At 42.6% G+C, this 14,577-nt stretch overlaps 1 protein-coding gene across 1 annotated transcript; it reads right to left on the bottom strand.

Annotated features, from left to right (window-relative positions):
- Positions 1-234: 234 nt before the first annotated feature.
- Positions 235-14,515, bottom strand: LOC133766056 (alcohol dehydrogenase class-3). Its single transcript, XM_062199834.1, has 9 exons — positions 14,437-14,515; positions 11,716-11,817; positions 9,274-9,415; positions 8,671-8,758; positions 5,162-5,381; positions 4,766-5,026; positions 3,901-4,036; positions 610-748; positions 235-473 (listed from the first exon to the last, which is right to left on the bottom strand). The coding sequence occupies exons 1-9, from the start codon at positions 14,479-14,481 to the stop codon at positions 449-451; spliced, it is 1,158 nt and encodes a 385-aa protein (XP_062055818.1). The 5' UTR covers positions 14,482-14,515; the 3' UTR covers positions 235-448.
- Positions 14,516-14,577: the final 62 nt, after the last annotated feature.

Here is a 14,577-nt window from a genome sequence, read left to right as displayed (position 1 = left end):
ACTTGGATGCTGATGAGATTTGCCAATGATGCCTTGGAAAAATCTGGGCTTTAGTAAAAGGCCTGAGACTCCTCAAGTCCCTTGAGTGTTAACTGGGATTGGCAGCAGAGAATGAATGCTCAAAACCTCTCCTTTGCCCCGTGTCTTCCTCCTTTCCTGAACAGGATGCAAACTATGGGGAAAGGAAGCCTGAGAACAAGCAGCCTACAACAGAGATGACAACTTCCACACCAATGCAGAGATGAGTTTTATTTTGTTAGAAAATTGCTTAGTGAGCCAGCAATTGTACATGTGAAGGAGATCATGATTTGTGTGGCACAACACTGTCCCTGGGGTACTCAGTGAAGATGTAAGAGGCTGTGAGCTTGGAGGATCTTTGTCCTGTGCATCAGGCTGCTCCCATCAGACAGGAAGGCAGGTACAGGATGGACATGTTCTCCATGAGAATTTAAATCTTTACAACAGTTCGAATGCTGTAAGGGAAAAACGCAGTACACACACATGGTTTTAATGATGCCTCATCTTCTGACGCCACTAAAACTGTTCTATTTTTGACACCTGCTCCCCCATCAGCCCCAAATCTTTATTACATTCTGTACTAATGCTTACCTCTTCCCTGAGTGCATCAGCTCAAAGGCTTCATTAATTTGGTCAAAAGACAGGGTGTTAGTGACAAATTCATCAACTTTTATCTTCTTGGACATATATTCAGACACCAACTTTGGGACACTTTCCACACTCTTCCATCCTGAAAGAAATCGTCTAGTCATCCATTTGTTCAGCAGATTTCTACTGTATACTTACTGCTTAGGGGGAGAGAGGATGACATTTAGGAGAATGAATTTTCTGATGCATTGAAGAGGACTGAAAAACTTCAAAATTAGTATCGAGTAGAGGAAGAATTTGACACAGACCTTTAGTCATGAAAGAAGTAAACACCTTTGAATATTTTCATTTTTCTGCATCAAGATTTACTAAAATCTCATTAAGATTGGCTAGCTGAGACTTTTAAACTACCTAGGATAGAAATCTTAGGAAGAAGTTTACTTAAGTCCATAACAGCAAAGATTTCTATACTCACAACATTTTAAGCCAGGAAAAGCTGATGGGATACAAGACTTTATTTCTCTGGTTTTATATTCAAAAATAAAATAGAGATAGCATCTCAGAATACAAAAACATGAAATTGGCTCACTAGGCTAATCCTCTGCCTTGCGGCGCTGGTACACCGGGTTCTAGCCCCGGTCGGGGCACTGATCCTATCCCGGTTGCCCCTCTTCCAGGCCAGCTCTCTGCTGTGGCCAGGGAGTGCAGTGGAGGATGGCTCAAGTCCTTGGGCCCTGCACCCCATGGGAGACCAGGAGAAACACCTGGCTCCTGCCATCGGATCAGCGCGGTGTGCCGGCTGCAGCGCGCCTACCGCGGTGGCCATTGGAGGGTGAACCAACGGCAAAAGGAAGACCTTTCTCTCTGTCTCTCTCACTGTCACTCTGCCTGTCAAAAAAAAAAAAAAAACAAAAAAAACAAACAAAAAAAAAACATGAAATAAAGTAGTAATTCTTTAGTGAAGTGAGATTTTAACAACATTAGAGGCTTTAATTTCTTCCTTATCTTGAATGAATCAATAGATCAACAAAGAAGCTTCCCTATCTTTTATGAGTTCTTTGGACATTTCACATTTCCTTTGAGACTTTTTCCTAGTTCCCTTCTTATATCCTCTGCCAAATTTAATTTTCCCCCCCTACAAATTCTAGGGATTGTTTTCTTTCTCTGAAATCTGGTGATAGACAGCTAATGTCTGTGCTTTTCCCTGGATTAAAACTTATTTACATCTTGGATCAGGCCTCAGATGTGCAAAGAGCCCCAAAGGTTCAGCTACTTTTTTTCAGCCAGTGTGTGCTAGGATGGAACTTAGGTTACAGGCTATCACTAAGACCCCTGGCTCTTTCTAATGCCCCCAGCGAGCATGTTTTGCAAGTGTGCCCTGAGATAACCCAGCTGTGGTGTACATCCAGGCTCTAGAAAGTAAAAAGCTTACAATGATGTTTTCTAATGCAAGATCTGTAGGGTAAAGAAGGAAAACTGGGGCTGGCACTGTGGCACAGTAGGTTAATCCTCCACCTGTGATGCCCACATCACATATGGGCGCTGGTTCTAGTCCTGGCTGCTCCTCTTCCAATCCAGCTCTCTGCTGTGGCCTGGGAAAGCAGTGGAAATTGGTCCATGTCCTTGGGCCCCTGTACCTATATCAGAGACCGGAAAGAAGCTCCTGGCTTCGGATCAGCGCAGCTCTGGCCATTACAGCCATTTAGGGAGTCAACCAACAGAAGGAAGCCCTTTCTCTCTGTCTCTCCCTCTCACTGTTTGTAATTCTACCTCTCAAATAAATAAATAAAATCTTAAAAAAAAAAAAAAGAAGAAGAAAGAAAACTGGTTAAACTACTCACTTAAGCACATTTTCCCAGCCTCTCTTTCTGGCTTTCAAAAGAAGTGGCATTAACAGGAGGTAGGGGAGCTAATTACATACACCTTGTTGCACCTGGATCATTCAAAACCTATGTTGAGTTTTCTTCCTCAAGAAGATGGTGAGATATAAATGTATTGTTAAGCAGCCTATAAAAACCTTAGATGTTGGGAAATACAAAAACATTTTGATGTCTTTTGTCTTCCCTCACTGAACAACCCCAAAAAGGTGGAAACTGTTTCCCAGCATTCTGCTGGCAGTTCAAATACCTGAGGGCTTTTTAGGATCATACAAGGAAAAATGGTAAATCTGGAAGCTACTCAATTTTGTTGGAAGCTTTTGTCTAGTTTAATATTTTCAGCTTGGGGCTGACTTGGTAGTGTAGTAGGTTAAGCATCAGCCTGTGGCACCAGCATCCCATATGGGCGACAGTTCGAGTCCTGGCTGTTCCACTTCTGATCCAGCTCCCTGCTGATGGCCTGGGAAAGCAGTGGAAGATGGCCCAAGTCCCTGGGGCCCCTGCACCCAGATGGGAGACCCAGAAGAAGCTCCTGGCTCCTAGCTTCGGGTCAGCTCAGATCTGGCTGTTGCAGCCATTTGGAGCGTGAACCAGTGGATGGAAGACCTATCTCTCTGTCTCTCCCCCAGTCTGTAATTATGCCTCTTACATAAATCTTAAAAAAAATTAAAAAACTATATTTTCAGTTTAGGACACAGTATTGATTGGTGCTGAATTCAGGAGTATTCAGACAGAGACATGTTCACACCCAGGGATCACTGCACTCTGGACAAATGAGTAAAAAAAAGGACAACCTATTTAAGTTCACGGTATCAACAACAGGGTAGCTGACACTGCTGCTGCCTAACCTTGCAATCAGTTTCCCCCCCTGCCCTACCTTCCAACTGCTTCCTTATTAATAGTATTTTTTTTTTTAAAGATTTACTTATTTATTTGAAAGGCAGACTTAGAAAGAGAGAAAGACAGATATTTCATCTTCTGGTTCACTCCCCAAATGCCTTAAACAGCCAGAGTTGAGCGAAGCCAAAGCCAGGAGTCAGAAGTTCAATTTGAGTGTCCAAGCACTTGGGCCATCTTCTGCTGCTTTCCCAGGCCATTAGCAGGGAGCTGGATTGGAAAGTGGAGCAGCTGGGACTTGTATTGGAGCTCACGGGATGCTGGCACTGCAGGAGGTGGCTTAACCTTCTGTGCCACAATGCTGGCCCCTGAACTTTTTTTTCAAAGGCTGTGTAACAACTGTCCAGGGGCTTCAGAAGAAGCTGAGCCCCTGCCCAGTCCAGGGATAAATACTGACTTTCAAACCCTATTATTAAAATATCCTTGTGTGTAACAACTTAGGAAAGAGAAGGTGGTAGCCTGGGCTCAAAAATCCAATGAAAATACTGAGAAAATATACTTATCTTATCCATGGAATTACCTCCAAAGGCAGTGCCTTTCCATGTGCGACCTGTCACCAGCTGGAATGGACGAGTGGAAATTTCTTCACCGGCACCAGCTACTCCGACCACCACACTGACGCCCCAGCCTTTGTGGCACGCCTCAAGTGCTGCTCTCTGCAGGAACAGATACAAGCAAAACACTGACGTCAGTACATTTGCTGAGAATAACTTCCTCCCCAGAAACTTCCAGTCGGAAAGGAGGTGGTGGTGGCATAAAGCTTTTATTTAAAAAATCGCAACAGAACATCCAAATTTAATGTTTAATTTTTCTCAACAGTTATATTTTAACAAGTATTTTAAAAATTATTAACTTTGATAAATATTAATACAAGTTCAAAGAACTTCAGCTTTTATTTGCTTTCTATTATTAAAAAGTAAATCCCAGCCTGAAATTCCATTGCCTTTAACACCTTTATGGAGTGCCCACTTAATGTCAAGGAGCTGTTACTACTGACATTATCTAGATGAGGAAACTGAGGCTTAGAGAAATGGAAAGCTATTTGCTCAAGGCCACAGAGTTAGAAAGTGGACGTGTACCTAATCTGAAAGCCAATGCTATCTACAACTGCATTATTCTGCATTTTCATTTAATAAATTATGAGACATATACACTTAGTGTGCATCAGAAGGAATAGATTTTTTTCATCTTTCCCTGAGATGATTTATCCCCATCCCATTTAAAGCTCAAAGTTTTTTTCCTCTTCTTCTATCAGAATAATTCTTATCAAAAGAAATTTTTTTTTCCTTTACAAAAACAAAACAATTTTTCATCTTAAAGAAACCACATTAAAAAGAAGCAGGTCCACCAACCAAATCGAAAGGAAGCCAAGCAAGCGCACTCACCATGACCTTCACATTGCCAATACACTCAAAAGAATAGTCCACTCCTCCATCCGTCTTCTCAACGAGTACTTCCTGGATGGGTTTACTGAAATCTTGAGGGTTAATACACTCGGTGGCACCAAACTCTTTGGCCCTCGCAAACTTATCTTTATTGATGTCCACGGCGATGATCCGAGATGCACCAGCTGCTTTACAGCCCATGATGGCTGCCAATCCAACTCCTCCCAGGCCAAAGACGGCACAAGTAGAGCCAGGCTCCACCTAAATATAAAGACGGTCTATAAAGCACTCATTGCAGAAGAGTAAAGCAAATCACTAGGTCAATGTCACTGTTCCAGCAAAGCTTTGCTGAACTGAATTAGAAGGTATAAACTGAACCCCAGATTGCTCTCTTACCTTGGCAGTGTTTAATGCAGCACCATATCCAGTAGAAATGCCACAGCCCAGAAGGCAGACTTTATCCAAAGGTGCTGAAGGGTCTATTTTAGCAACAGAGATATCAGCCACCACCGTGTATTCAGAAAATGTGCTGGTTCCCATGTAATGCAAAATTGTCTTTCCTTTGCAAGTAAATCTGCTAGTACCATCTGGCATTAAGCCTTTTCCTTGAGTGACTCTACGCAAACAAAAAAGGGAAATGACAGACAGGGTAGACTCAGGTTTCATCCAAAAGAAATCAGACATGAAAGAGTTATCTGTACCCCCATGTTCATTGAAGCACAATTCACAATAGCTAAGATATGTAATCCATCCAGATGTCCATCAACTGTTGACTGGATAAAGAAATTATGGTATATATACACTATGGAGTACAACTCAGCTGTAAAAAAAAAATGAAATCCTGTCTTGCAAAAAGATGGATGCAATTGGAAACCATTATACTTAGTGAAATAAGCCCATCCCAAAAAGACAGATATCAAATGTTTTTTTGTGATCTGAGGTAGCTAAAATGTAATGTATTGGAGTGAAATGGACATTTTCAGATTCGATGATTGTTTACAGCTCTTGTGTCTTCCGTTAAGGAACAGTGTTTTTTTTTTTTCATACTGTTTGCTGAATTTTTTTACTTAATGTAGGGTTAACTTTATGATCATTAAGTAAACTGAAAATAGATCTTTGTAAAAATTAAGAATGGGATTTGGGGAGGGAGGAGGAAGAAAGGTTGGAGGGTGGGCAGGAGACATGGTAGGGTGGGAAGTATCACTATGTTCCTAAATCTGTATATATGAAACATATGAAACTTGTATAACTTAAATAAAATTTTTAAAAAAATGAATCAGGTTTCTTAAGTCACAGAAGAAATAAATCAGTTTTTAAAATAATGACCAGTAAAGTGTAATAAGATCAAAAGTATATTTCTTATTATTAATAATTTAGCACCTTTCAGTATTGCCTTTTCAGCAAAACTTATAAGAAGTTTTCCAATATTCAACAGTCTTCTAGAATTGAATACCAAACTTGTTTTAAATAGAAGTAAAACATTAGGATCAGAAAAAGTAAGATTCCATCATAAAACTCTGTGAGCAAATAACTTTATAAAGGATAAAGCCAAAACCAGCAGTTAGACAAGCAGATCCTTCATCCACTGGCTCACTACTCAAATGTTTTCAAAAGCTGGGGCTGAACCAAGTCAAAGCCAGGAGCCAGGAACTCAATCTGGTCTCCCAGGTGGGTAGCAGAGACCTGAGAACTTGAGGGATTATCTGCTCCCTTCTAGGGTATGTATCAGAAGAAAGCTGGAATCGGAAACAGAGCCAGGACTCAAATCCTTGCACTCTGACATAGAAAGTGGTTATCTCAAAAGCAGAATCTGAACCAAATGGTCACTCCTAGAGGAATTTCTTTTCCTTTTCTTTTTAAAAAAGATTTATATATTTATTTGAAAGAGTGTGTGGGGGGGATATCTTCCTTCCACTGGTTCACTTCCCAAATGGCCTCAACTGCCAGGGTTGGGCTTAGTCAAAGCAGGAGCTTCTTCTGGGTCTTCTATGCAGGTACAAGAAGCCCAAATACTTGGGCCATCCTCTGCTACTTTTCCCAGGTCATTAGCAGGGAGCTGGATAAGAAGTGGAGCAGCTGGGCCTCGAACCAGCAACCATATGGGATGCTGGCTTTACCTGCTGTGCCCAATGCTGGCCCCAGAGGAGTTTCTTGAATAAAAGGTGACATAGGATACAATATAGGCCTTGGGAGAAATTCTTCCTCTGAAAAGTTACAGTCACAAAAAGCCCATCATCATTATTATACTTGACATGCCACAAAATTTTTCAGACTGTGCTTGAAATTCCCTGTCAAAACAGTCAGATATTTTTTGGCTCAAACATTATGAAAATTAACTGGGTTAATAAATGGAATCTTCCTTTACAAAAATATAAGCTAATTTTGTCAACATTATTAGAAAACAAATGCAAGAACAGATCTGTCCTACAGCGCTGGCAAGAGTGTAAACTGCTTACTGTCACATTGGAGAGTTCTAGATGCACATCCTGTAACTTGGCAACTCCAACCTCAGGAAAAAACCCCAAAAAAAGTGCAGCATACACCCATCAAAAGATATGTGGAAGAATGTTCTGAACAGCAGTAATCATAACAGCTCCATGCTGGGAGCAACCTAAATGTTGATCAACAGGAAAATGGATAAACAGTGGCATTTGGAATGCAACTATAACAGAGCAACGGAAATGAACCTCTGATGCACATAGCAACTTGGCTATATTGCACAGACATTATGAATGACAGAAACCAGACAAGAGAGCACACAACTGTATGATTGTAGTCATGCAGCATTTTATAGTAAAGGAAATCAGAACTGTGGTAACCTTTCCAGGGAGGTAGATGTTGCCTTGGAATGGACACAAGGGACTTTGTGGGGTGTTGGTAGGGCTCCCTCTCTTCATCTGGTGAGGGCTCTAACCAGCAGGTGTGTTTAAACATTCATTAAGTTGTACATTTAAGATCTGTATGCCATAAATATTTTATTAAATGTATTATGTTCTACCTTAATAAAGAAACAAAAGAAGGGAACAAACATTAGTAGTTCATTTTTGATGGTATGTCACAACTGCATCCCAAATACCACTTTTATCCATACTCCTACTGATGTTTAGGTTGCTCCTAAATTTAAGACTGCCTCAAAGAAGCAGTTATTCAAGTGTTGCTATGGTAGTACAACATATTAACTATCTTTTCTGTGTCAAAGGGTTACGTTATCTCTTATAGTCTCCCTAGGTATTAACGTTATAAGGTAAGTTTTATTACTTTGATTTAATGGACAATAAAATGGCTCATAAAAATGACTTTGTTTAATCTCACAAGCATGTCCTTCTTTACTACACATTCTGGAAAATTTGGCTGAGTGTTAGTGAAAGAGAATCTATCCAGAAAATTGTTTTATATCTTGATAGCTGGTAATCCTGGGCAAACCTCTGATTTTCTGAGTCTTTATTTTCTCATCTATGAAAATGAGCAATTCCAGTAACAGTGATAGTGGTATCATTTTAAAAGATGAAATGAGAGGCGGTCATTTGGCCCAGTGGTTAAGAGGTTATTTGGTATGCCAGCATCCCCTGTCAGAGTGCCTGGGTCCTGAATTCATCGTTCTGGTAATGAGCACTCTGGGATGGCTCAAGTAGTTGGTTTCTTGCCACCCACAAGGAAGACCTATACTGAGTTCCTGACTCTCAGCTTCAGCCTGGCCCAGCCCTAGCTACTGAGCATCTGGGGAGTAAACCAGTGGATCGGAGCTCTATCTCTGTCTGTCTCTCCAGCTATCAAATAAATAAAACAACACTCTAACAGAAAAAATGAAATAATGTTTGTGAAATGCATGTTATAAATTGCCACACAATTTCTTACCATTGTTAATAAGACCTCTTATTTTAAGAATAAAATAGAAATATACTAACCTTATTTTCTGGCAAAGATTTGTTTTAGGATTAAGACAAAACTTGCACTCTCCACACTGTGGGATGTAAAGTGGGATGACAGTATCACCTGGGAAACAAATGCGAAGACATTATCTAGAAGAGGTAGCATCCGTTTCTAAGTGGATACATCAGCCCTGCAAATTCTCATCCCCATCAGCGAGTGCTGCTTGCCGAAGTCAACAGCTTTACGCTGTAGAACCGTACCCACATTACACCATTTAGACACTGCCCGTCGGAAAAGTCTTTTTCAGAACTGTTATCTAAATGAAACTTTTCACAGTGACTGCAGAACAAGGAGGTTGTGTACATCAAAATACTGACTCACTAATGCTTCTCCACAAATTCTTGCTTGGTTTGCCAAAACTGGCTCTAGAAATATATTTAAACAGCTATAAACAAACACTAGCTTGAAAATAAAAACAGAAAACAAAAAAAAAAACCCTCAAACATCTGTGCTTTTCTAGTGAGAGAAAAAAAGCAAGTGTTGGCGGTAACCTGTTCATAAATTGTGCATAACATCAGAAAAATCATTTCACTATAAAATAAGCCACAACCATCAAATAATTCAAATCCTCTCCTTACCTGCCTTCAGGTTAGTAACTCCTTCGCCAACACTTTCCACAATTCCAGCACCTTCATGTCCCAAGATCACTGGAAAACACCCCTCAGGATCGGCTCCACTCAAGGTATAGGCATCAGTGTGGCAAACTGCAGTGGCGAAGATCTACGAGGACATTAAAATATAACGCATTGAAGTGTGTGTATGCAATTCAGAGTGAGGCACAGGTCAGATGAAAGGCATTTTACTTTAATATATTTCATGGATTCTTAAACACATTTCTTTCATATTTTAACCTCTTTAAAATCAGCAGGTGGGGTTGGCATTGTGGTGTAGCAGGTGAAGCTGCTGCCTGCAATGCTGACATCCCATGTGGGCACAGGCTGGTGCACTGGCTGTTCCTCTTCCCATCCAGATCCCTGATGATGGCCTATGAGGGCAGCAGAGGATGGCCTGGGTGTTTGGGTCCCTGCTACCCAAGTGGGAGACCTGGAGGAATCTGCTGGCTGCTGGCTTCCGTATGGCCCAACCCTGGCTGTTTGGCCATCTGAAGAATAAACCAGTGGATGGAGGATTAGTCTGTCTTTCCCTCTCTGTGTTTCTTTCAAGTAAATAGATAAATCTTTATTAAAAAAAAAATCAGCATGTGCTTATAACCCACAGCATCTTAACAATTAGAACTAGTGGCATTATTTTAGTGGTGCATAAAAGCCATGGTGCACTTATGGGCAATGAAATGCAGCTTATCTATTCCCCTGCATATTTGCAAGGTAGGGTGTGCAAAGGGATTTTCCAGGCACTGTATCTTTAGGCATGGAGAGGTGTCATCACCTGTGCACAAAACAGGCTGTGCTATCTCACTGCTGGCCTCCTAATTGCTGGGAAATGAGATGGCTGCAAAGGTACTATTTCTGAAATACGCCACTTTACTCAAGTCTGGGTCAAAATCCAGAGCTTGTAGTGGAACCAACTCCCTTTTTAGAAAGCACATATAGGGGGCGGCACTGCAGCATAGTGGGTAAAGCCACCGCCTGCAGTGCCAGCATCCCATATGGGCACCAAGTCGAGTCCCGGCTGCTCCACTTCCAATCCAGCTCTCTGCTGTGGCCTGGGAAGGCAGTGGAGAGTGGCCCAAGTGCTTGAGCCCTGCATCCACATGGGAGACCCAGAAGAAACTCCTGGCTTCTGGCTTCAGATAGGCCTACCTCTGGCCATTGTGGCCATTTGGGGAATGAACTTGTGGATGGAAGACTTCTCTTTCTGTCTCTGCCTCTCTGTAACTCTGCCTTTCAAATAAATAAATAAATCTAAAAAAAAAAAAAAGCACATATAATTTTTACTTAAATAAGCCCTTTATCCCTATCTCTCTAGCTATTGAGTACCATTTTTCCCAACCACCAAAAGCGCAGAAAGGCAAATCTTGGAGTGTTCATGTTAATGCCTCTGCTTCTGGCCTATGTGCCCACTTACAAAGAGACATTCTTTCCCATCTGTCAGCAGTTTCAGAGAACACAGCTTACTGCACTCCTCTCTCACTGCTACTCTTATATCCAGGGCAAACATTATCTTCAGTGGCAAAATCATAACCAGCTTAATTCCTGAACTTGAAGAAAACAATTCGAAGTACTGTAAGATTTCAGATTCCCAGGTCTGGCTGACAAAGGACCTTCAAAAGGTTCTTGGTCCTGGGCTCCTCGACTTCATAGGTATGATCGTGGGGTGCATGAGCTTGGTATGGTACGTTTGGAAGTCAGATAAGGGGATGTCAAAGCAAAAAAAAAAAAAAAAAGGAGCTGTAACTCTTTTTTCTCTTTTTTCCTATAATATTAGTTTTATTCAGCAGTTACTACTTTAAAGTGTTAATTTTATATCAAAACAAGTAGGAAGCAGAATGCTGAAAACAAGAAGTTTTATAAACAAGCTTCCAAGATCTCTCCAGCTGGCTGCCTTGTGCAGTGCACCTCTCTCCAGGGGCAACTTTCTCTGCCACAGTGGAGAAGCAGTGCAACAACAAACTCCCTGAACGCTGGTCTCTGCTGCCCGGTCAGCGCATCTGAAAGCTCTCTAAGAAGCCGACTTCACTTGCTCGTTGCTCCAATCAGGAACCTCTTCCCAAGTCTTATTTGAAGTCCCTACTGACAAAACTGAAAACATCTGTTTCCAGCATGTCACCATAAAGGTAGAGTCATGGGATCAGCAAAAAGGGCATTATCCGAAAGTCACCTGAAAATAAAGCTACACAAGATCAACTGCAGCATCCAGTTATCCACATAGATGGCTACCTAGCACAAGATCAAAACATAAGGCCGGAGACAAGGGTGCATGATTCTAGAGTTGGATAACTTTCAGTGTCATCTCCTTGTCACTCCCCAGTGGGATTTATCCTCCGCAGACCTCAGATCTACTCTTCTACCCAGAGACCTCATTTTAAGTCTTTTCTTCCACTGCCTTAGCTGTATCATTACCTTAATTCGAACTTCATGAGCCTTTGGGGGTGCGACCTCTATTTCCTCTATGGAGAGAGGCTTTCCTGCCTCCCAGGCAACTGCAGCCTTGCACTTGATAACCTGAAATGGATAGAAAAAGTGTAAGCTGTTTTTCCTCCTAAACTATGAATTGGTCAATTTAGATACAAGTGAATGTTAATTTTGGAAAGTGTATCACAGATTCACAAAGAAAACATCTAAATGATAGGAGAACTGTGTTGAGATTTTATATAAACAGGATACATTTAAAAAGCCTTAACTGAAATGATACAAAAACCTCTTTTGATTATAATTTTTTTCATCAACTATTTAGTGATCCTCTACAATGCATAATTAAGAACAGGTTAAGAATACAGGTTGATGGAGTGGGAGCTGCAGTGTGGCAGGTTAAGCTGCTGCTTGGGATGCCTGCATCCCACAATGGAGTGCCTGGGATTGGGTCCTACCTCTACTTCTGGTCCAGCTTCCTATTAATGTGCACACATGAGGGCAGCAGTACTTGAAAACTTTGTGTTTCCAACATTTCAGGCCACAAGAGAACCAGACAGAGTTCTTGACATTGGTCTGGCTCAGCCCTGGCTGTTGTGGGCATCTGGAGAGAGAACCAGTGGATGAAAGATCTGTCTTTGTCTACTGTGTTTCAAATAAATAAAAATTAAGGAGGGCTGGTGCTGTGGCGCAGAGGGCTAAAGCCCCAGCCTTCAGCACTGGCAGCCCATGTGGATGCCGGTTCAAGTCCTGCTGCTCCACTTCCGATCCAGCTCTCTGTTATGGCCCACGAAAGCAGAAGAAGTTGGCCCAAGTGTCTGGGCCCCTGTACCACATGGGAGACCCAGAAGAAGCTCCTGGCTCCTGGCTTCAGATCAGTGCAGCTCTGGCCGTTGTGTTCATTTGGGGAGTGAACCAACAGAACGGAGGACCTCTCTCTCTCTCTCTCTGGCTCTACTTCTCTCTGTAACTCTTTCAAATAAATTAAATAATTCTTTTCATATGTGGTTATTGAGCACTTGGAAAATAGTCTGAGCTAGGATATGCTGTAACTGTAAAATATATCTGCATTTTGAAGACTTGGTACAAACACAGGTATGACTATCTCATTAATAACACTTTAAAAATATTAGCTACAAAATAAAATAGTATTTTGGATAGCTTGATTGGCTTATATAAGTACACCATCAGAGGTTACAGTCAGCACGAGGAAGGTTGACAACTGACGTAATGCTTAGGAAATATGTTAACAGGATCAAGGCTGCAGACAACCAGGTTCAGAGGAGACAGACCTGAGTCAACAACTGAAAAAGTGTGATTTAAAGAGACAGGCACAAAGTCCTTCGGAGAGGAAGAAGTGGAAAAAAGAATGCACTCTACGTGGTGGGTTGGGGAATGCGTCACTTTTAAACTGGATACTGATGGGTGAGGAAAGCATAGCTATTAACAGTGATACATCTAAGGGCGGCTTTTCAGAAAGCTCACGGACAAATGGAAATTAACGTATTATGCAAATTGCCATGACTTTTTTTTTTGAAGCCCCTTCACACACAGGGTGGAAAGGTATATGACTAATAGTCCTTGGCACAGTGGCAGCTTTGCCAAGTAAGAAGTTATCAGTAGCAGCAGAACAAAGTGAGGAGGAAAAGGAGAGGTGCACTGTATCCAGAAACAAGGAGTGGCTTGGGTAAATGGGTGAGGCTGGGAGGCACCACTTGAAAAGTGAAAATGCAGATATTAAATTGGATAGTACAGAGAATTTGGACACTGCATTACAATCTCTTCATTTCAATGTGCTGTAAATCTCAAAACAATATCCCCAAAGTCAAAATCACAACACTGAGCCAATGCAACAATTAAATAACTCAGAATCTAAATCTGATGCCTCACTCCTTTGAAAAATATTTGAAAGCTGCTCAACCTTTCCCTTTCCCTTACAAATCTAAGCAAAACAAAGCCCCACTCCAGACCCAAGGCCAACTGCCCTGCTTTAACATGTGGATTATCATAGGAATAACTGTTCACCTCCTCAGAATAAAGACATTTTGGTAATAAAAAAAGATGCCAACTTATCAAGTTTGAAAGATCGGAGTTCATCATTTCTGTTAAACTCCTAAAGTTAAGGTCACGTATCTTCTTAGAAAATGTCCAAAGTTTGCAAAGCACTGGAACAACTGCAGAGTGATTTATTCACATTATTTGAATAACGCTGCCTTTGGCGGCGAATGTGTATTTCAGGAACCTGTCGCCCAGGAATCCCGACGCTACTATCCGTGGTGCGACCGCCACGCACAGCGCTGAAACGCGGTAAACCGCTCGCCGAGTACAGTTAGGCAAGGGTTAAAGCAGAGTATCAACCGGTCGGTAAACTTGTGCTCAAAATGTTACAGGAGCAACACCGGGTTCAGATCGTGGGCCTTGGACGCGGCTTTGCCCGCTTGCAAGGACGACTGGTTGCAAGCCATGGCCGCTCCGACCAGCCCAGGCCCGGCCCCCACGCCCGGTTCTCCCATCCCCCAGCCCGCTCCGCTAGTCCCCGAAGCAGCCAACAAAGTGAGGAGCTGCAACGGAGCCTCCGTGCCTCCCTCCCCGCTGCACCGGGTAGCGGGACCCCGTCCGCGCGCAGCCCCGCACGCCCCGGGGCTGGCGCTCAGCTGCCACGTCCTGCTCTCCCGGTCTTCGACCCGGGGCCCACCACCGGGCGAGAGCTACCTGGTTAGCCATGTCCTCGGATCGGGTCCGCGCGGGCTGTGGCATCCGGGGCCGCTCGTGCGGGGACGAGGAAGTGGGCGGGGCGTGCGGCGGGGGCGGGGCCTGAGGCGCCGTCCGGGAGACGCCAACCCGGAGGGCGGC

This window comes from Lepus europaeus, chromosome 8 (assembly GCF_033115175.1).
Source record: "Lepus europaeus isolate LE1 chromosome 8, mLepTim1.pri, whole genome shotgun sequence".
Classification (NCBI taxonomy): Eukaryota; Metazoa; Chordata; class Mammalia; order Lagomorpha; family Leporidae; genus Lepus; species Lepus europaeus.
Note: the sequence above shows the minus strand (reverse complement) of the source record. Positions and strands in the feature narration are given on the sequence as shown.